The 23,490-nt window shown below is 35.9% G+C and overlaps 1 protein-coding gene across 1 annotated transcript in view; it reads right to left on the reverse strand.

Annotated features, from left to right (window-relative positions):
* LOC115423123 (histone-lysine N-methyltransferase PRDM16-like) overlaps positions 1–22,163 on the reverse strand; it is a 46,164-nt gene extending 24,001 nt beyond the window's left edge. Inside the window, 13 exon segments of the mRNA XM_030139854.1 lie at positions 3,318–3,490; positions 15,306–15,390; positions 16,370–16,427; positions 16,488–16,639; positions 16,680–16,972; positions 16,974–17,057; positions 17,059–17,149; positions 17,197–18,007; positions 19,779–19,898; positions 19,901–19,932; positions 20,152–20,281; positions 20,284–20,315; positions 21,975–22,163. Of these exon segments, the coding sequence (XP_029995714.1) occupies positions 3,318–3,490; positions 15,306–15,390; positions 16,370–16,427; positions 16,488–16,639; positions 16,680–16,972; positions 16,974–17,057; positions 17,059–17,149; positions 17,197–18,007; positions 19,779–19,898; positions 19,901–19,932; positions 20,152–20,281; positions 20,284–20,315; positions 21,975–22,159 (2,246 nt within the window). The 5' untranslated portion in view covers positions 22,160–22,163.
* Positions 22,164–23,490: the final 1,327 nt, after the last annotated feature.

Here is a 23,490-nt window from a genome sequence, read left to right on the forward strand (position 1 = left end):
CAAAAACAGAATGTCGAAATGGATCATGAACGTGAAAAAATATATACAGTAGAAAAAAAGATCAAAATCTTACCAAGTGTATTTTTCTCATTTCTGGTCAAAATAAGACATAATCACCTAAAGAGTAACTTTTCAGTGAGACATAAGAACTTATTTTTACGCAATAGATCTTGAAAATCTTATTTCAAGAAATCTTACCGGGATAATTTTCACTTGTTCCACTGGCAGATTTTTTTGCTTAATTTAAGATTTTTTTTTGCTTAATTCAGTATATTTTTTTTTTGCTTAATTCAAGATTTTTTGCTTAATTCAAGATTTTTTTTTTTTTGCTTAATTCAAGATTTTTTTTGCTTAATCCAGTATTTTTTTTTTTTTTTTGCTTAATTCAAGATTTTTTGCTTAATTCAAGATTTTTTGTTTTGCTTAATTCAAGATTTTTTGCTAAATTCAAGATTTTTTTTTGCTTAATTCAAGATTTTTGGCTTAATTCAAGATTTTTTGCTAAATTCAAGATTTTTTTTTGCTTAATTCAAGATTTTTGGCTTAATTCAAGATTTTTTTTTTTTTTTGCTTAATTCAAGAATTTTTTGGCTTAATACAAGCAAAAAAATCTGCCAATAGAACAAGAGGAAAGTATCTTGATAAGATTTCTTGATCTGATTATGTCTTATTTTAAGTGTGATGAGATATTTTGACTAGAAATGAGAAAAATACATGGTAAGATTTAGATTTTTGCAGTGCACAAAAAGATAATTTTATCAAATACAGTAGCTGTGAAACTAGAACTCTTACTAAGATAATTTTCACTTGCTCCATTGGCAATTTTTTTTGTGTGCTAAATTCAAGATTTTTGTTGCTTAGTTCAAGCAAAAAAGTATACAAAAGTAGAACAAATTTACCTTTATACTCTTAACTTTTATTTATAACAGAACCTAATTAAACATATTCAATAATGTGAATTAGGACTATTACACATTATTTGAGCAAACTGCGTAAATATGTTGCGTAATCGTAATAATCTTTTCTATTTACCTGCATAAAAACAGCTGCACAAAGCTAAAAGATGTTAATATTCTTTCTAAATGTCATATATTTTCATCACTTTTAATATATATTAATGAATTCAAGAATTTAATGTGCATTTTTTGGTTTAAAAAGCCTAAAAGATGAAAAAATACAGCCTTTCCATCACTAAATAAAGCTATTACCTGGCTTGATCTGTATTAATGGGATAAAACGATTTTTTGTTTAATTCAAGATTTTTTTTTTGCTTAGTTCAAGCAAAAAAGCACACAAAAGTAGAACAAATTTTTCTTTATAGTCTTAATTTTTAATTATAACAGAATCTAATTAAATGTATTCAATAATGTGAATTAGGACTATTTCACATTATTTGAGCAAACTGAGTAAATATGTTGTAATTGTAATCGTAATATTCTTTTCTATTTACCTGCATAAAAGCAGCTGCACAAAGCTAAAAGATGGTAATATTCTTTCTAAATGTTATATATTTTCATCATTTTTAATATATTTTAATAAATTCAAGTTTTTTTTACATATATTTTTTTGGTTTAAAAAGCCTAAAAAATGAAAAAATACAGCCTTTCCATCACTAAAAAAAAAGCTATTACCTGGCTTGATCTGTATTAACGGGAGAAAATGATTTTTTCCTTAATTCAAGCAAAAAAAAAAATCTGCCAACGGAACAAGTGAAAATTATCTTGTTAAGATTTCTTGAAGATCTATTGTCTAAAAATAAGTTCTCATATCTAGGGACATTTGGGATACACTGACCATAAAAAACCTTTGTGACTAACAATTGGTTTAGTAATATGATGTTAAAATGAAAATTGTCCGTTTCTCCCATTTATCTTGACACTGCTCTTCTTGAATCCTCAGTCTATGCATCAGAATCTCCATCTCAAATATTCCATTCACGATTTGTAGCCAGTTGTCTGTTGTAGGTGGTTCTAATCTGCACCATTTTTTGGTAATAGCCTTTTTACCATCTGCTAAATAGTATTTTAAACTAATATCTATCATTTTTGATTTGTTATTTGTAATACTGTAAATCAGGGGTCTCAAACTCATTTTCTTTCAGGGGCCACATTCAGTCCGATTTGATCTCAAGTGGGCCAGACCAGTCAAATAATAGTATAATAATCTATAAATAAGGACAACTCCAGATTTTTGTCTGTGTTTTAGTGCAAAAAAAACAAACAAACATTAAATTATGAAAATACTTACTTTTATAAACTATGCAAACAAAAAGATGTGAATAACCTGAAAAAAAATTAAATTTCTTAAGAAAAATAAGTGCAATTTTAACAACATTATGACTCAACTTATTATTTATACATGTGTATTATGGATCAGATCTACAGAGACACTAAACACTGAGGAACAGGCTGAAAATTGTTAAAACTGTGCTTAATTTTCTTAAGACATTTCAGGTTGTTCATATTTGTTCAGGTTATTCACATTTTATTGTTACAGGATAGTTTGCAAATGGAAATATTTTCATAATTTAATGTTATTTTTTGCACTAAAACAAAGACAAAAATTTGAAGTTGTCATTATTTATAGACATAGTGTAATATTATTTTTTTACATCAAACCAAGAAGAAAATATGGAGTCATTATTTCTTGCAGGTTATTATTATTTTACTTGAGATCAGATTGAACCTGAACTAAAATGAGTTCAACAGCACTGACTGTGGAATTTTTGCTCTTCACAAATTCATCCCACGGGCCGCACTGGAACCTTTGGCGGGCCACATTTGGCCCCCGGGCCACATGTTTGAGACCCCTGCTGTAAATAGATCTAAGATAATCTAAGCTATCACCAGTTGCAAAATTCTTGACCAACAGTCGATGCTAATGTTAGTTTCTATTTATTTTAATGCATTTGTTGTTATTTTTCCATCGTTAGTGAAGATTATATTAAATAAATATATATATAATTACGATATATAACATCTTTCAATCCTTTATCACATTACCTTTAAACGAACCGAGTCAAACATACAAACTTTTACTTAAATCAATATAAAAGATTACTATTTGAATTAAGCAAAACAATCTGCCAATAGAACAAGTGAAAATGATCTTGGTAAGATTTTATGATTTTCAAGATCTATTGTCTAAAAATAAGTTCTTCTATCTCACTGAAAAGTTACTCTTTAGGTGATTCTGTCTTATTCTAAGTGTGATGAGATATTTGGACTAGAAATGAGAAAAATACACTTGGTAAGATTTTGATTTTTTTTCCAGTGTACTTAATCCTTTAGTATTATACATGATCTGATGCAACCTACCTGCAGGCGTAGCGTTCCTTGCCTTTGCGGAGGATGGCGTCCGACAGCGACGGCGGCGGTGAGCGGAAGTTGAACAGTGGATGGGCTGAGTGTTGCAGCGAATTGGGCGGTCCGTCCAGTTTGAGGGCTCCGAAACTCTCCAGCTTCTCCGTCATGTTCTCCATAGCTGACATCTGAGGGGTGAACAGCATAAACAGACGGAGGATGACATATAGGATATTATACACAACAAACAAAAAGTTTCTTGCACAGCGCTTTTTGCTTTTTTGCGTGTGAATTGAATTGAAACACATTTTTTTTGAATGACAAGACATGGTTTTATTTACAAATGGCAAAAATGACAAAAAAAGACACAAAAAAAAAGAAATATCCTTAACTTTTTGTTTGTCGTGTATGTAGAGCAGAGGTGTCAAACTCATATGAGTTCAGGTTCCACATTCAGCCCAGTTTGATCTCCAGTGGGCCGGACCAGTAAAATAATAACATAATAGCCTATAAATAATGACAACTCCACTTTTTCTATTCGTTTTAGTGCAAAAAAAAATTACATTTAATTATGAGAATATTTACATTTACACACTTTCCAAACAAAAAAGATGTGAATAACCTGAAAACATTTAAATTTCTGGAAAAAAAATAAGTGCGATTTTAACAATATTATGCCTCAATTTATCATTTATACATGTGCATTACAAATCGGATCTACAAAAAGCACAAAATATTTAGTACCAGGCAGAATATTGCTAAAACTGCACTTAATTTTCTTTAGACTTTTCAGGTTGTTCATATTTGTTCAGGTTACTTACATTTTATTGTTAAAGGATAGGTATTTTTAATGTAAATACTTTCATAATTTAGTGGGTTTTTTGCACAAAATCAAAGAAAAAAAATTGGAGTTGTTATTATTTATAGGCATAATGTAATATTATTTTTTGCACATTAACCCATAAAGACCCAGCGTTACTTTTGTGACAATAACAAAAATGAATTTTTCTTTCTATTTAAGCTTTCTTAAGTGTTTTATCGCCATTTATTATAATATTATCCTCTGCATTTTGTGTTTTTTAAGTGAAAATCAAGTATTTTCCTATATTTAATTCACTGATCATATAGATGTTGATTATAGGTTCGTGGTAAAGTTAAGGATTATTTTATCAGAAATGGAGAAAACTAAAGATAAAGTGACTTTATCAGTAAATCTATCATTAACTGAACACAAAACAAGCGTCTCCATCCACTGTCATTTATCAGATTCCATGGATTTTACTGGCGAATTAACGTTGTAGAAGATGACGGTGTTTCCATGGTAACTACGGAGCCTCTGAACGTCCAAATGGCTCATATCTGATGACCATGAAAAGATGACGAACTGTATTTTACACTAATTATTTATATATATTGATAGGTTTAGTGGGTCAGAAGTTATTAAACATTTTAGATCAGTAGATGCTTTTGTTTGCCAGCGGATGTTTGGGTCTTTATGGGTTAAACCAAGAATATTTGGAGTCATTATTTATAGGTTATTATGCTATTATTTTATTTGACATCATATTGGTCTGTATGCACCCCTTGAATTAAAAACAGTTCAACATCTTTGACTGTTAATATCCTCAGTGTCATTTTTGCACCAGATTGGACCCTTTGGCGGCCCCGTTTTGTCCCGCACGTTTGACACCCCTGACATAAAGTATTGCCGGTTGTAATTAGCGCCCGTGTATATATGTATGTCGGGTGTATTTTTAATCCTGCTGTGATCTTGAACCACGTTTAAGCAGAATTCCACGGATACGTATACATGAGTGTGTTTGTGTGTGAAGAGAGAAAATAAAGCAGTGAAACAAAGACACAATGACAGAAAAAAAACTGGGAGCGAGGGAAAGAGACAGAGAGCGGAAGTTCTAAGGAAGCACTACATCAGAGGTTAGCCTTGTTGATTGTGCTGAAGGCGAGTCACCTCCATGACCTGTAGCACATTCACAAATGCCCCCCTGGACCAGTCCTTCAGAGTCCAACCCCCTCCCCAAATGCATGAAAGGGTTAATTTCCTGTCCATCAGAGGGGTCTTTTTTTTTTTTTTTTTTTTTTTTTTTTTTTTTTTTTTTTACAATTTTTAAGCCAGAAAATTGATTTAAAGGAGTGATATTTTGCTTTTTTAAATGGAATTCTTCATTTCCAAACATTTCCTTGTGTTCTCCATAAACTGTACAGGGTGGGGAAGCAAAATTTACAATATTTTGAGGCAGGGATTGAAAGACAGTGTATGACCAATTAGTTTATTGAAAGTCATGAGAATTTATTTGCCACAAGAAAATTGACATAATAGAAAATGTTTTTATTCTATGTGTCCTCCTTCTTTCTCAATAACTGCCTTCACACGCTTCCTGAAACTTGTGCAAGTGTTCCTCAAATATTCGGGTGACAACTTCTCCCATTCTTCTTTAATAGTATCTTTAAGAAAGTCGACATTGCTGTGTGATGTTCTATTGGTAGCATGTTCTAAAACGCCCCAAATAGCAGAATCCAGAGGGTTTAGATCTGGGCTAGAAGGCGGCCATAAACATGATTCCCAAAAATTGCTAAAGTTGGATTTGCAGAAATCTTGTATTTTTCTAGCTGTGTGGGCTGGAGCACCATCCTGTGTCCATACATAATTTCCATCTGGGTAGTCTGCTTTAAGCATTGGCAATACCTGGTATCTCAGAGTCTTGTAGTAAGTATTAACATTGATTTTTTCATCAGCTTTGTAGAATTTTATAGGCCTTTTCTTTCCATCGGAAGCCACAACACCAAAAGCCATAACTTGAGCAGGATGTTTTGTTCTGAATGTCCCCTTAACCTCAGCTTTCGATTTTGCGATAAATCTGTCATTTCTGCGGTTCAGAACAGCTTCAACAGTGAAGATCTTTTCATCTGAAAAGATCGTTACAATGGAGGACTTTTTCTTGAACCATGTAATAATTTTCTTGCACCTTTCCAATCTCTTTTCCTTCATAGCTGTTGTCAACAAGTGTTTTGGTGTTCTTGTGTAAGATTTGAACTTCAAACCCTATTTTACTGCATTTCTAACGCTCTTGTTGTCTACCTCAAGTTCAATTGCCATTTTTCTCTTGGATTTGGTTGGATCCTTTAGGATTTTGGATGTGAGAGCTTTAATAAAAGCTTTGGTACGTTTTTTGTTGCTTCCTCCACTTCCAGACTTTCTCGTAATAGTTTTGCTCATAGTCATTCTCTTCTTTCCATTATAAACAGTCTTTATGGACACTCCAACTATTTTTGAAATCTCCTTTGGTGTGACGAGTGCATTCAGCAAATCACACACTCTTTGACGTTTGCTTTCCTGATTACTCATATGGGCAAAAGTTTCTGAAAAGGTATGGATAATAGTGTTAGGTATGATTATGACATCAATATATGTTTGGTTTCAAAACAACTGACGTAGTGTCTGCTGAGAAAAAACAACTAAATGTTCATTGTAAATTTTGCTTCCCCACCCTGTAAATGCTCTGCTTGGGTCTGAATTCTCCATTTATTCAACTCCACAGGTCCAGCTTCAACACTATTTCTGAGGAATGACACGAGACTGGTTGTTTTGAGCGCTGGCCCTTTAAATCCAAATGAGCTACTTTCAGGCCCCACCCCCTCCAGGTTGTCGACTGTGCTGCTCTGACTGTTCAACCAACAACTGAACATTTTAGGTAATCGGCTCCAGAAAAATCCCCCATTAAACTTTAAGGAAATATGGATGTTTTTATCTCAAATCATCATGAACAGGACATCTTACAGCTGCAGACATGATGTGTCCCAATATTTTTGTCCATATAGTTTATAAACAACAATATTTCCTTTTTTGTCGTTATTGTTTTGTATCCCAGATCCCTGTTAGAAAAGAAACACCTGAATTCAACCTGTCCCAATACTTTTGTCCATATACTAATGTTACCTGGTTATGTTTCTGTGACAGTTTTATAAATTTCATGACATTCTACTGATAATTTTTGGATTATTTTTGTTTTGTTTGGATTGTTGACTGGAGGAACTGATCAATAGTAGCATCAGTAAAATAATCTACAGACCTGAGATTGGAAAATCTGTGTAAATACTATTATGACGATTATGCCTAATGTCACTAATTTGCATCAGAGTTATTATAGGTGCTGTATTTAAATGAACACTCTCCACTGTTCTCAGATAAATACCAGCAATTCTATAAAAGAAGAAATCTACCAATAGAAACATACAGTTGCAGAAAAATGTATTGTTTTTTTCAATTTCTTGGTCATTTTAATGCCTGGTACAACTAAAGGTACATTTGTTTGGACAAATATAACGATAACAACAAAAATAGCTCATAGTAGTTTAATTTCAGAGCTGATATCGATCCATTTTCCATGTTTTCTTGATAAAAAACAAAATAATTTCAGTTCTTACATCGATATCTATGGCATTATACTGATAAAAACAGTGCTTTTAGAAATTCTATGTTTTCTTTTCTGTCTGTTTTAGTCACATGACACACACAGGAGTAAGTACTGGATTGCATAACCATTGTTTTTGATGACTTTTGGTGGTCTAATAATTTTGTCCGCGACTGTAGATTACAAAAGTGTTTAGACTGTAATGGAACTTATGTAGAAAAATCACTGTTATTTTGATAAATAAACTTTTTATTACATTTGTCTGAGAACTTTTTGACTCTCTCTCGTATATATATTTTTTTCTATAATTGTAAATAAATCCAGGCGGTAAAGGGATATCTACATCTGAACTCTTTAGTCTGAAAAGCGTCACTTCGGAAACTAGTCAAAGTTTTCATGCGAGAACAAAACCTTCTATTTTACATCTAGGGATGTAATGATGACACTGGTCTACAAGGAAAATGCTTCCAGAATAAAAGTCATGAAATTTTACCACATGAGTCACTGATAAAGAAAAATCAAGTCAAAAATGCTGGTTGGCTGAACTCTCCAAGATACAGCCTTGGGTCAAAATGTGAAATTCAAGAATTAACGATAGAATGGGTTTGACTCCAAAGGAATATTTGTCTCAGAGCTACAAGATCTACTTCAAAACACTGTCTGCACATTAGAATACATTCACTTTACAGGTTCTATTTAGTGGAAGATTTATAAAAGTATTCTATAAATGTACATAAACCAATATATATGTGTAATAACACTTAATCATATACCTTGAAAACATCAGCAAACCGGCACTTTTGTCATTTATTTTCCAATTAATCTTATTAAAATACGTAACATTTAGCACATTTAATGTCTGAAGCAAATCATTTCCAAAAAATTGTAGACCAGTGTTACCGGTATAACGATAAACCACGGTAAAATTAAGGACGGTTATTATTACCGTTTAACTTGTAATTATCATGATAACCGTGTTTGATTACCGCACTTTGAGGGGAAAAAACAGTTATGTAAAGATCTGCTTTTACGTCAAATATTTGAGTATAATTTTAATTTAATACAATTTTAATTTTCTATACCTAATATTTGGAACCAATATTCACTTTTAAAGTCTTTGAAAAGGTTCGTTAAGCATCTTTGTGCTATTTATGCAATAAATTATATACATTTTTCAAATCTGATTTATATATATTTTTTGTGTGTTTTTTGTCTTTTTATGTTTTTATAGTAGGTTAAAGTGAAAAAATAATAGGCAGATGATATAAATGAAGTTGTGCTGAAAAAAAAAAAAAAAAAGATCCCAAACATGGGTATAGTAAACATTTGTTTATATAGCATATAAAGGCAAAATCAAAAGTACTGAAAAACAGACCAAATAGGCTCAGACCACTAAGGGTTAATATTTGAATGTTTCTGCAACAGAAAGTACATTGTGCCAATTATTTTATTTATTTTATTTTTTGAAATACAACTTAAATTATTTCCGTGTGTATTAGTACTTTTTGAACATTTTGAGCACATTTCAACAATACCGCGATAATAATGATAACCGTGATATGACATTTTCATATCGTTACATCCCTATTTACATCAATATCTATGGCACTGTACTGACAAAAACAGTGCTTTTAGGCATTCCATGTTTTCTTTTCTGTCTGTTTTAGTCACATGATACACACATGAGTTAATACTTGATTGCATAACCCTTGTTTTTGATGACTTTTGACGGTCTAATAATTTTTTCCACGACTGTAAAAATAGCTTTGCAGCACCTGGATGGTTGAAATTCAAACTTTTTTTTTGAACTATTAGCGTCCCCAAATATGCAAATAAATGTACCAAAGACTAATAAAAGTGGGTTTAGCAAAATATGACCCCTTTAAAACGTTGTTGTCAACCACACATCTGAAAGTGCTCATAATTCCCTACAAAATAAGACATCATTCATCTTTCTACCATAAGTCGTTGTGAAAGGGCAAACACAAATGTAGTAAGGCTGTCCATCCAGCTCTGGCTTTGTTCTTTACCTCTTACTGTTTTCTATCACAGGCCGACTTCTTGACTATATGAGCCATTCAAGAGCCCTAATCAGAGTTGTACAATATAGTTCGAGATACCCCCGACTGATAGCCGCTTCCCCTCGCCGAGCATGTGAACAAAGGGGGGCAGTTATGTCGTTTATTTGCCAAAAACAGCTTACATCCTTCCTTTTTTTTTTTAAGCGAATACGGGACGGGAGAGACACGGGGACAGACACTGCGTCTCAGTGTGTTTATTCGCAGTCGGGACGGGGTGGGGGGTGGTGGTGGTGGTGGGGGTGATGGGGAGGGGGATTCCGTCATGAGACTGAATTAGAGGTGGCATTGTGTTTGGATCACTGGGAGGATCACAGCTGACACACTGAGCTCTGGACATGGGAGTCTGTCAAACAGCTGCTTCCATCATACATGAATCAGCAAAGATCCACACATACTTTAAGCCTGTTACACTCCACCGACATGTAAACAGTGATTAAACACACGCATGTGCAAAATACAGGGTTTCTATACAGTTATTCATTCTATATTTTTTCATAGACTCTCATGAGGACAACAGCTAGTTATGGCTAATTTTAAAGTGAAATATGGTGGTTGCTGTCATTAGATGTGATAACTAATACTTTTTTAGTTTCTTTTTTTTTGTTTTTTTTTTTGTGTTAAACTCATTTTTAGTTCAGGGGCCACATTCTGCTAAATTAGATCTGCAGTGGGCCGAACCAGTAAAATAGTAACATGATAATATAAAAATAATGTCAACTCCAAATTTTTGTCTACATTTAAGGGCGAAAAAAGTTAATTTATATTATGAAAAGGTTCACATCTACAAACTATCCTTTAAAACAATGTGAGTAACATTAACAAACTGAAAACATAAGTGTAATTTTAACAATATTCTGATATTCAAATATTATAAACATTACATATACACATATACAAATATAAACATTCAAATATTGAATGTATCTCACCTGAATGCCCCAAAGAAGGCGTATGTTTTCAAAGTTGAGATTGTAACAGTACTGTGAGACTAACTTTCTCATTATTCTGTTACCACAGAGCCAATCAGCGCCCTCATTATATCATGTGTAGACCAAGGTTATTATCATTAACGAAAACTAACGAAATGACGAAAACTAGAATTGTAAAAACATTTTTGTCAACTGAAACCAATAAAAACTATAACTAGAAGCACTCGGAGAGCGCAGACCTCCGCCAAGGCTGATCAGTGCCCCCCCCCCCCCCGTCAAGGAGGTTATGTTTTTGCCAGGGTTTGTTTGTTTGTTTGTCTGTCTGTCTGTCCGTTAGTGTGCAAAATAACTCAAAAAGTTATGGACAGATTTTGATGAAATTTTCAGGGTTTGTTGGAAATGGGCCCCTCCGTGGGCCCACCCACCCCCGATCACCACCAAAATGTAATCATTTCTTCCTTATCCCATTTCCAACAAACCCTGAAAATTTCATCAAAATCTGTCCATAACTTTTTGAGTTATGTTGCACACTAACGGACAGACAAACAGACAAACAAACAAACAAACCCTGGCAAAAACATAACCTCCTTGGCGGAGGTAACTAGGCATTTAGAAAAATAACGAAAACAAATAAAAACTAGCAAACCTGCTCTAAAAACGAATTAAAACTAACTGAATTAGAGAAAAAGAAAAGTCAAAACTCAATAAAACTAAACTATAATGAAAATCCAACACTATTAGAACCTTGGTGTAGACTGGTAACCTGTCACCCTGCTGCTACAGTACTGTGGTCATAAGCAGCTCACATGCCATGTGCCTATCCGGTTACAGGAAAAGGCTAGGGTACCAGTTACCGGAATCTGGTTTGTGCCTATTCACACTTTCAGTTTGAGCATGAAGGAAAACAACATGAAACGTGGCGACTGTTTTGCCTCATATGAAGAATTTGAGTTTGAAGAGTTTTTGAAGAATATAAATCAACCACTGGGACAACGCTCAGAGTGCAGAATTTAGATCATCTGATTGGCTGTGCGACAATAGACAAACCGATATTTCGTGCCACAGTACTCTGACAGTAGCCTTTGCCTTGTTTTTTCCAGTGTACATATTACTGCTGTCATACTGTCATTTTCAGAGGGGTTTCAACAGCTTTCCATGGTATTCCTTCATCCTGCCATCGTCACATGTGCTGCATCTCTCTGTACTTGATATTAGTCGCTGTTCCATTGACCCTCACATTGCGCAAATTTAACTTGTACATAAAAATTCACCTAATGGAAAAACAACAATTTCGCCAAAAGTCTCATTTGTCGATTAGAGGTTTTTGTGCTGGCAAGAGGTGGTTTTTCGGGCGTAGCGCAAATGGTATATCACGCAAAACTGTAATGGAAAGACCTTTTGTCACAACTAGAGTCAAGTGAATTAAAAAAACAGATGTTGACGTACGTTACAAAAAGCGAAGAAGAAGAAGAAACATGTTGCGGTATGTGTGGACACACCAGGAAACCCAATCCTTTTTTAATTCAGTACGGGATAGAGGGGTAATATCTAATAATAATAATAATAATGAATATATCTGTAAATCAACACCATATTTACGTTCGTTGCCGTGTTTATTGAATGACTTCTTGTGTCATCTCGCAATAATAAATAAACAAATCATCGCATTTGTGATTTAATGGAAAAACCGACATTACGCACTTCTTTTTTTTTGACGTTTTATAAATATCGGTAAAGTTTTGCGCAGACGGAAAAGCGACTATTGATTGGTTTATACACTTTTGCCCATAAAGTTGAAACTGGTTTTGTTTTTGACACATTCCTCTTTTTATTCCTGTTCACACACATCGGTCATCACCTTTGACCGGGTTTAATGATTACATTCTGAGTCCCAGTTACACTTGATGACGAATAAATCACATTGTCATCATCATTTCATTTATTACAACTTTATGGTTAAGAGTGTAGACGAGTATGTGTCTGACATTGGCTGGGGTGCCGATAAGGGGGGGTGAACATGACAAATTCATGGGGCCCAGTATTTGTGGGGGGCCTATAGAGCAGCGGAGGAAGTCCAGTGGATGTAGAAGTTATGAAAATGTCATGTAAGACCCGCTGTATAAGAGACGTGTAGAAGTCTGGAGGCGAACCTTGAAAGAATGTTGAGTTTTGTTTTCGTTTTCATGGTATCATCAGATTGAGAAGCTTGTCAGTTTCTGTAGGGTCCACAACGATTATGCTTTCATGGGGCCCATAATTTCTAACAACGCCCCTGGACATTGGCATGCTAATAATTTGTTTTTTCTTCCTCATTCCTTTACTAATGACGCCTTATGTGTCTGTCCATATTTGCATAAAAGTCCAATCCATCCAAAAAGTAACTCAGACCACCTATTTTAGTTTCATGAATTTGGTTTTGTTTAAAGTTCAATTCTGACGTGAAAGTCCCCTCACTCACCTCTTCTTCTTCCACTAATTCAGGGGTGTCAAACTCTTTTTTGTTCAGGGGCCATAAATAACCCAATTTGATCTCAAGTGGGCCAGACCAGTGAAATAGTGACTTAATAATCTATAAATAATGACAAAAGCAAGTTCTTCTTTTTGTTTCAGTACTAAACAACCCCAATTAAATAATGAAAATAGTTACATTATACAAAAAAAGATGTGAAGAACCTGAAAAAACAGAAATTTCATTTGAAAAATTAGTGCAATTTTAACAATATTATGTCTCGACTTATTATTTATACATGTACATTACACACAGTGTTACATAAACATTTGGTAACAGGCAGAATATCGTTAAAATTTTGGAGTTTGGAACTAAAATTTGAACAATTTCTACAATATTACATCTCTTATTATGAACACAACTACAGATCACAGTGGATCCATAAATGCACAAAACATTTAGTAACAGGCAGAATATTGTTAAAATTGCACACTTCGGGTTGTTCACCTTTGTTTTTATTTATGTATTTATTTGCATTTTATTCTGAAAGAATAGTTTTGTAAATGTAAATGTTTCACAGTGTAATGTTATTTTTTTCACTTAAATTTTTTCCACATAATTTTTCACAAAGAAAATTTGTCGTTGTCATTATTTATGGGTTATTGTGTTGTTATTACCTCCGCCAAGGAGGTTATGTTTTTGCCTGGGTTTGTTTGTTTGTTTGTCTGTCTGTCTGTCTGTCCGTTAGTGTGCAACATAACTCAAAAAGTTATGGACAGATTTTGATGAAATTTTCAGGGTTTGTTGGAAATGGGATAAGGAAGAAATGATTAAATTTTGGTGGTGATCGGGGGTGGGGGGGCCCACGGGGGGGGGGGGGGGGGCGCAGACCAGAAAATTTCATCAAAATTTGTCCATAACTTTTTGAGTTATGTTGCACACTAACGGACAGACAGACAGACAGACAGACAGACAAACAAACAAACAAACCCTGGCAAAAACATAACCTCCTTGGCGGGGGGGGGCCCACGGGGGGGGGGCCACTGATCAGCCTTGGCAGAGGTCTGCGCTCTCCGAGTGCTTTTCTAGTTTTTACTGTAGATCACATTGGTCTGTATGTGGAACCTGAACCAAAATGATTTTGACAACCTGGACTGTTAATTTTTTCACTTTCATCCTGCAGGGCCGGAATGGAACCTTTGGCGGACCAGATTTGGTCCCCGGGCCGCATGTTTGACACCTGTGCAGTAATTAGTCCATCACTCATTAATACTAAGTGTAATGTTTGATATGCGCTAATCATTTGTAATGCATCCATTTGCTTGGCCTGTGTGTGTATTGCAGAGTCACAGTTGATAGAGGACGCAGATTTCCAGGTCAGATTAAACTATTTCCCAACGAGAGCCCCCATTCTCCTGGAAACAAACACAGGATGTCCTTGATGGACACGGTGCTATTATCTAACCAGCCAGCCAGCCAAAGAGCGAAAAAAAAAAAAAAAAACACTTGGAGGGGGTTGAGTTATTAGCTGACCTGTGGGCTTCCAGTACATGAAACAATGCCATAACTAAGATTAGCATGGCCAAGTGAGGCAGTTGGTTACAATTCAAACAGTTATTATTCTCTTTTTCTTAATACTATCATTCTCCGTAATCAAGATTTGCAGAGGTTTGGGAGGGTCTGGGGACAGTCGAAACAATGTGACTGATTATCAAAGGAGTCGCGATAGCAGACTGTGTCTTCTGAAAAAAAGGTAGAAGTGACGAGGTGAACAGGCGCCATTCAGTAAACAAAGGAAGAAATCATACAGAACCCTTGAGAAAATAACATCAACACTGTGGAATGATGGTGCAAAGGGTCCTGTCAATTCAGGTTGTAGCGGCGTGGGAGGCAGGCTCAAGGTATTTTCACATAATACATGGTTTGAATATAATAGTCAATAGCATCTGGGAATAATCAGCCTGTACCGAGTAACTACAGGTCAGTTCCCTTGTTTGCTGTTGTTTCTTTAAACGCCGTCCACCATGTTCTATCTGACTACATACCCGATGTGTCTAGAGTCCTGGTTTATAAATGTGTATATGTTCGTCTGGGTTAGCATTACGAGGACGTACCTGAGGATGGAAGAGCGGTGGCGAAGGCCGGAGGAACTTCTCCTTCAGAGCTCCTACTGGATCGAGTAGCTTCCTCTTCTCCACCCTGCTGGACCAACAGCAAGGCAGAGGGTTACGTACCAAGGGTCATTTATGATATCTAACCTGATGCTTAACACCATGCTCTAGGTTCTGTGTGGGTTCATGAAACCGTGATGTTACAATTAGGGCTGCCCTCGAATAGTCAACCAAAAGATAATCAACCAAGTTTTGATTGGCTGATCGGTTGCACGGAAAATCCAAAGAGTGAGGTTGTTTTGAAAGGGCAAAGGATGACTACAAACTTTACAGATATGGTTTATCCTCTGGTATATCTATATAGCCTAATGTAATGCATTTAGCATAGACAGCGTTTAGCATTGCTAATATTAGGCTAGCCCAGAGAAATATATGCTATTAGGCTTATCCACCGATCACTGTTTCGGTCAACATCCCATTGTGTGTGGGTACATGTAACATTTAATTTTAAGGTGTTAATGCGTAAAATATAAGAGGAAGTAGAAATATGTTTTCAGTGGTGTATGTTCACCTGAAAAAAAAAACTGCTGTAATAAAATTGTTGTAATAAAGCTGTTTTCATAACCCTACAATGACCCCTTTATGCTTACATTTTCAACAGGGTCTTTTCAAACCGAGTCTGTCATGTTACACCATCATGTTTCTACATTAGCTCATTTGTTTATTCTTGTTTTCCCATTTTATTTGAAAACATTCTACATTAATGTGTATTACATCATCTAGTATGTTTGCGTGTGGACCAATCAATCCACCTAAACAGCCATGAAGGACAACTAAACTAAACTCTAGTCAGAGCCACTAAAACAGAAATTTGCAACTTCACCTATAGATGCTACTAAATGTATTGAACCTTTAAAGGTTTATTATTAGTTTTGTACATCCCTGCAGTGTGATGTGTCCACACAATCACTGAAAAGAATGTATATCAGTTGAGTAGGACAAATCTTTGTTTGGGGCAGCCCTAGTTGTAATGAATAGCAGGACCTGGTCTAATCGGGCTGAAATACCTGTATATGGGGTCCATGAAGAACGCTGGAGGTTTGGCGTAGTGCAGTGGCGGCGGCTGTGCCTGCGGTTGCTGGTGCTGGGCAAGAGAAGATTGGTGCAATGACTGGGAATGAGGATGTGGAAACCCAGCTGGGGTTTCATCCTTGGGGGAGATGCCCTTTCCAACTCCGTAGATGTGGTTTTTTGCGATTTTGTGGCTCAGCTGCCACACCGTTATGACACCTCGGCTCCGGCTGCCAATGCTGAGGTCCAGTGGCTGCTCTTCGCTGCTAGATACCGCTAACGGTCCGCTAATGCTCCCAGTGCTACTATTGGTGTTTGACGGGTTTTGTTGGGGCGGGAGGTGTTAACTTGGTCTCCTTGTGTTTTGTAGTGAGATCGAATGGTGACTCTCCTGTTGGTGTAAGAGGTCCAGGTCCACCTGAAACCATCTTGTGCAGCTGCTCACGAGGTGATTTGGGTTCTGTCTTGAAAAACATGCTAGGATTGAGGGCAGCCCGATCACTGCTGAAAGGATAGAGGGAGTTGTGGAAGTTGGGCAGGAACTGGAAGGGGAACATAGAATGTAGGGCAAAGGACCCATCTTCTTTTCCTGATGAAGACCATCAAACCTGGACCAAAATATTTCTCAGCAATTGAAGCAATGGCTTTGATGGAATCTGTGGTGGCTGCGTTAGCATTGGTAGAGGTGGGCGGGAGGGCTTTGCTCATCAGGTGGTGGGAAAGACGAGGGCTGGGATGATGCAGATGAAGAAAAGGACGATCAACAGTGAGGTTCCCTGAACTTGACACAGCTGATATCAATGCACTGTTTGTGTCTTCTAACTGACTGCCTTCTTGACTCGACACCGCCCCGGATGGCTTCCTTCTTTTACCACTTCGCTCACGTTCACTTTCTCCGTCGCTCTCGAGGTCCGAACCATCACCTGAAGCAGTGCCAGTGGTCGTGTCCAAATCCGTCCCGCTGGTGGTATTGACGTCTTCGAGGTCGCTGCCATCAGACATGTCTGCCATCTTAGATTTTGGCTTTGCTTCTCCACTCAAAGACAAATCCAGTTTGCTGTCTTTTTCTTTGTCCTCCCCCTGACTCAGGCTGTTTCCTCCATTGCTGTTTGTGGACGTAACCAGGGAAAGTGGAGGGGCGTCTAATGGACTCCGAGGCAGCTTTACCTCCTGGCTGCTGCTTCCTAGGGGGCTCTTTAGCAACGGGCTTGTGGGCAATAAAGTCGGCCGTGGGTACAGTGATGGAGGGAAGATACCAGGGAAACCGTGTGGGAGTGAGGGGAAGCCGTGGGGTCCCGGAGAGAAAGGCAAGCCAGCATGAGGATGAGGTCTGGAGGGAAAGTAGTCAGTGAAGCCTAGACCTGACTGGTTTAGTCCTGGAAGATGGGGATGGTGGGACTTGGCCTTGGCCATGATGGGGCTGGAGCTCATGGGATGCCAGGGTTGAACATCCCCGCCGGAGAAACCGTAATGGTTTTTGCCCTCGCAGAAGCGACGATGTTTGTTGAGGGAGGAGGTAGTGCTGAACAACTGCCCGCAGTCCTTACACTTGATCTGAGTGCGGCAGTCAGCATGCATACGCTTGTGACGACAGAGGTTGGAGAACTGGGTGTAGGATTTGTGGCACACCTCGCCTGGGGGAGCAAAAAGACGCAGCCCATCAGGGCCTGGTTAAACCCATTTTAACACTGTCTCTAACTCTGTACACCAGATCAACAACAACAGATCAGGGCATCAGTACTTTATGCGTTACAAAAGCCACATCATTTCTGAACAAATGGAAGGGAGGCCATCACATGCACGCACCTTTAGAGAGAAATAACAGGTTTCTGTTGTGTCTTTAAAAATTACATACGAGCATGTTTCTTTTAAGCCAAAATAACTTACTATTGAACTATAATTAACTTTTTTTTTTTGTAATTTATTTTTTATTGACATTCAGTATCAGACATTTACATGTAGTATAACACATAAACATATTGCACATTTTTATTGTCTGCTCTAAATGCCAGAACAATATATTTTTGTAACCAAAACAGGGAAAGAAATGTGAAAAAAAAAAGGAACTACCAACAAGTAGGGAGTGATCTCTTCCATCCAATACAGCCACTAAGTTGTGAAAACAAAATCAGGCCTAAACGGTGTGACATATTTGATCCATTTTGCCCAGTATAAAGTCAATTTCTCCAGTTTGTAATTAACAAATGCTGTTATTTTTTCCTATAATTAACTATTTAACATTGTATTAGCATTTTAGCAATTTACCACCAAATATTTAAAACAGTTCAGCCTGTCTGTTGCTAAAAACAAGTACTCCTGAAAGATATTTTATATGCTGAATTATGTACTGTCAAAATGACAGTGACAACACTAATATGTCTGTTCTTTGTAATACATTCTTTTTTGATGCTTTATTTTTATTGCTTGATTTCTGTACAATACAAACACGAGGGACATTTGGGATACACTGACCATAAAAAACCTTGTGACTAACAACTGGTTTTAGTAATATGACGTTGAAATGAAAATTGTCCATTTCTCCCATTTATCTTGACACTGCTCTTCTTGAATCCTCAATCGATGCGTCAGAATCTCCATCTCAAATATTCCATTCACAATTTGTAGCCAGTCGTTTGTTGTAGGTGGTTCTAACCAGCACCATTTTTTGGTAATAGCCTTTTTACCGTCTGCTAATAGTATTTAAACAAATATCTATCATTTTTGATTTGTTATTTGTAATATTGTAAATAGATCTAAGATAATCTAAGCTATCACCAGTTGCAAAATTCTTGACCAACAGTTGATGCTAATTTTAGTTTATTTTAATGCATTTGTTGTTATTTTTCCATCCTCAGAGAAGATTATATTATATAAATATACATATAATAACTATATATGCCATCTATCAATCTTTTATCACATAACCTTTGAATTAACTGAGTCAAACATACAAAATTTACTTACATCAATATAAAAGATTAATATTGAATTAAGCAAAACAATCTGCCAATAGAACAAGTGAAAATTATCTTGGTAAGATTTTATGATTTTCAAGATCTATTATCTAAAAATACGTTCTTCTATCTCACTGAAAAGTTACTCTTTAGTTGATTACTTCTTATTTTAAGTGTGATTACATATTTGGACTAGAAATGAGAAAAATGCACTTGGTAAGACTTTGATTTTTGCAGTGTATATATACCGATACCAATGTTTGCTGCAAATATCAGCAAATATCGACCAATACTGATGTCCAGCCTTGAGTAAACAAATCTAGATGAAATCTGTTATTCTATATGAATGACCATCAGCCTGGTCGCTTGTTTAGACAAACAGAGACATTGTGAGGTGAAAATAAGATGAAAACAGAAAACACTGGACATGAACTTCCAAAGCTGCACTTACAGATAAAAGGTTTGACACTGCTGTGGATGTGCTTATGCTGCTTGAGGCCTGATGAGGTGGCAAAAGTCTTGCCACACTCAGGACACGTATGAGCTCGAGCCCCCACGTGTTGGGAGCGATGTGGCGCTGAAGGTTGCTGGGATCTGTTGAACACCTGCAACGTGAAATAAGAGTATAGGACATATCGCACACATTATATGACATCCATTAAAAACGACAGATGTAAGTGTACCATAATAATGTAATAATACCTGCATACATTATATAAGGTGTACTATTATTTCAGATTTACTAATAAATAACGTCTAAAAGGAACAAACACCATCTGAATTTCTGAAGCAGATAAAGCCTGAGTGTCCTGTGCACAACTTACGTGCCGGGTAGCTGTACCTTATCACAGTTTTCACACTCAAAGCGCTTGCCACTGTCATGTGACATCTGGTGACGGATGAGGTTGGACTTCCAGTTGAAGGCTTTGGGACACTGGTCGCACTTGTACTCCTCTCCTCTGTGTGGACGATCATGTGTTGGCCCAGACTGGAAGAGGATAAGTTCAGAATTTATTACAACACATAACGAAAGACGACTATTTTTGAGGTCTTTGAGGTTTTGATGACTATTTTTTTTTTTTAAAAACAATTTTATTTGTGGATTTTCAACAGCATAACATGGATGCATCATACAATCTGTACATTTCTACTGTCTTTTTGAATACAAGTCCCCACCCCTAACTTAACCCTTTCATGCATACTGGTCACTCCAATGGACAGTTCTTCTCCAGCTGTTCTCTTGTATATTCATGGGTTTTGTTGTTTTAGTTCCATATCAACCAACACAGTGGACGCTTATACATCATCTCATAAACTGCAATTCATACCATTACTGTAACTTTGCTGTTCTTGATTGGTTCTTGATTGGAAATCAATTGTTAATTGTTATTTTTTACATATTATCTCCATGAAGTGAGTAATAACTAGTATTAGAATATGTTAAAATGTGAGAAAACATCAGATTAGCTGCATTAAACATGGTTTCATTTCACTGTTTTCATATCACTTTATGATATTGGGTTTTAAATACATGTTTCTGTGCTTCAAGAATAAAATTCATGGTGTAGCTGAGTGGACATTTTTGTAAATCTATGAAAAAAAAAAACCTCAATCTCATTGTTTTTTTCATGCCTAAGGAGAATAAAAACACTCAAAAAAAAAACCTCAACTAAGGTTCTCATAATTCATGCATGAAAGCGTTAAATATAAACATAAACACATAAATATATCTACCAAAAGACATCAGGATTATGAACAGGAGGCATTCAGCATTCATACAAAGTCTAGATGTGAAAACATAGCAAAAGCCAAAATAAATACATAAAATAACATTGAATAGATAACAATTATACATATTAAAAAACAAACAAACAAACAAAAAACATATATTAACCCTTTCATGCACGAATTATGAGAACCTTAATCAAGATTTTTTTCCTGAGTATTTTTATTCCTCTTTAGGCATGAAAAAAACAATGTGATTGATTTTTTTTTTTTTTAATGAACCTATTTTTCATGGAGTTACAAAAATGTCCACTCAGCTGGACACCATGCGTTTAATTTTTGAAGCAAAGGAACATGCATTTACTGTCATACTGTGTGAAAACTATGAAATAAATGTTTTTTTTAATGTTGCTAATCTGATGTTTTCTCACATTTTAACATACTATAATAGTAGTTATTACTCACTCAAATAATATGCAAAAAACAACAAAACACAACAACTTAAAAAAAACAAACAAACTGTTAATTACAGTCTAATAAACTAACAATTGATTTACACTCAAATATGTTTCTGCGGATCAGGTTTATCAAGAACAGGAATGTTACAGTAACGGTATGAATTGCAGTGTATTATGGGATGGTGCATAAGTATCCACTGTGTTGGTTGATATGCAAGTAAAACAACAAAACCCATGAATCTACAAGAGAACAGCTGTAGAATAACTGTCCACTGTAGTGACCACTGTGCATGAAAGGGTTAAATATGTACCGTACCTACAGTTATCCAGGTGATGAGTGGTGATTTGGTGTTAAAGTCATGATATATTGCTCATTCTATAAGCGTCTGTGAATTTTAGAAAAGGCTGCCACGCTTTGACGACTATTTTTTGAGGTTTTGAACGCGTCGTCGTTAATTGCGTACCTGTACTCATTGGGGAAGATCTTCTCACAGTCTTTACACTCGTGGACGGGCTCGTCGCTGTCCTCGCGTTCCTGTTTGAAGTCCTCCTGCAGGGCGCCGAAAGCACTGGAGCACGAATACTTCTGGTGCCGCCGCAACTCCAGCGTCGAGGAGAAGAGCTCGTCACATTCTTCGCATCTGTACATCTGCTCGTCTGCACCAACACAGAGAGACGGAAGGTCATCGGAGCTCAGTGTTCACAGGTAAACAAAGAAAATCCAAACTTTCATCGTGTTTTCTTCGCTCTCTGGTTTTGCCGCCATCAGTGTTGGGAGTAACGTGATAAAAAAGTAATACATTACAGTAACTTTTTGCTGTAATGCAGTAGTGTAAGGCATTACTAATCAATGTGAGTAATATTTTGCTTGGTACGTGTTGAATAACACTTGCGTTACAACACACTTTTCACCCATAATTTAATTTCTCAAATGAAAAAAAGAAAACAAAAAAAAAAGCAAAAGCTTGAGACCTTAAGTGATTTATCACAAATTATTATGACATAATCCTGTGTATTTTGTATTTTTTCAGTGAAATTAAGGTATTTTCCTACATTTAATTCACTGGTCATGTAGATGTGCATAAAAGTTAACTTCAAAGTTGAGGGTTATTATATGAAAAACACAGAAAACTGAAGAAAAGTGACTTTTTCAGCAAAATGTTTCATTAACTGAACATAAACCCAGTATTTCCATCCACTGTCACTGATCCAACTCCATGGGTTTTACTGGTGAATCAATGTTGTAGAAGATGATGGTGTTTCCACGGTAACTACGGAGCCTCTGAACGTCCAAATAGGTCATATCTGATGACCGTGAAAATGACAAACTGTATTTTACACCAATTATTTACATGTATCAACAGATATTAGACAGTTTACCTCAGTAGATGGTTTTGGTCACCAGTGGATGTTCGAATCTTTATGGGTTAATAATATATTTTACTGAAAGAGTCACTTTTCTTCAGTTTTCTGTTGTTTGATATAATAACCTTTGTATTTACTCTGAGCTTTAATGAACATCTACATGATCAGTGAATTAAATATAGGAAAAAAACAGGATTTACAACGGAGTTGGATCAATGACAGTGGATGGTGACACTTGGTTTATGCTCAGTTACTGAAAAAGTCACTTATTTTTTTTTCAGTTTGCTCTGTTTTTGATAGAATAATCTTTGAATTGACTGAGTTTTCATGAACATCTACACTAACCCATAAAGACCCAAACAGCCACCCGGTGACACAAACCATCTACTGATCTAAAAGGTTTAATAACTTCTGAACTACTAATCCTCTCAATACATGTAAATAACTGATGTAACATACAGTTCGTCATCTTTTCATGGTCATCAAATATGACCCATTTGGACGTTACCGTGGAAACATTGTCATCTTCTACAACATTGATTCACCTGCATTTTATACCATATTATTTACATGTATTGATAGGATTAGTAGTTCAGAGATGTTTTTTTCAACATT

The sequence above is a fragment of the Sphaeramia orbicularis genome, chromosome 7, assembly GCF_902148855.1.
Source record: "Sphaeramia orbicularis chromosome 7, fSphaOr1.1, whole genome shotgun sequence".
NCBI lineage: Eukaryota > Metazoa > Chordata > Actinopteri > Kurtiformes > Apogonidae > Sphaeramia > Sphaeramia orbicularis.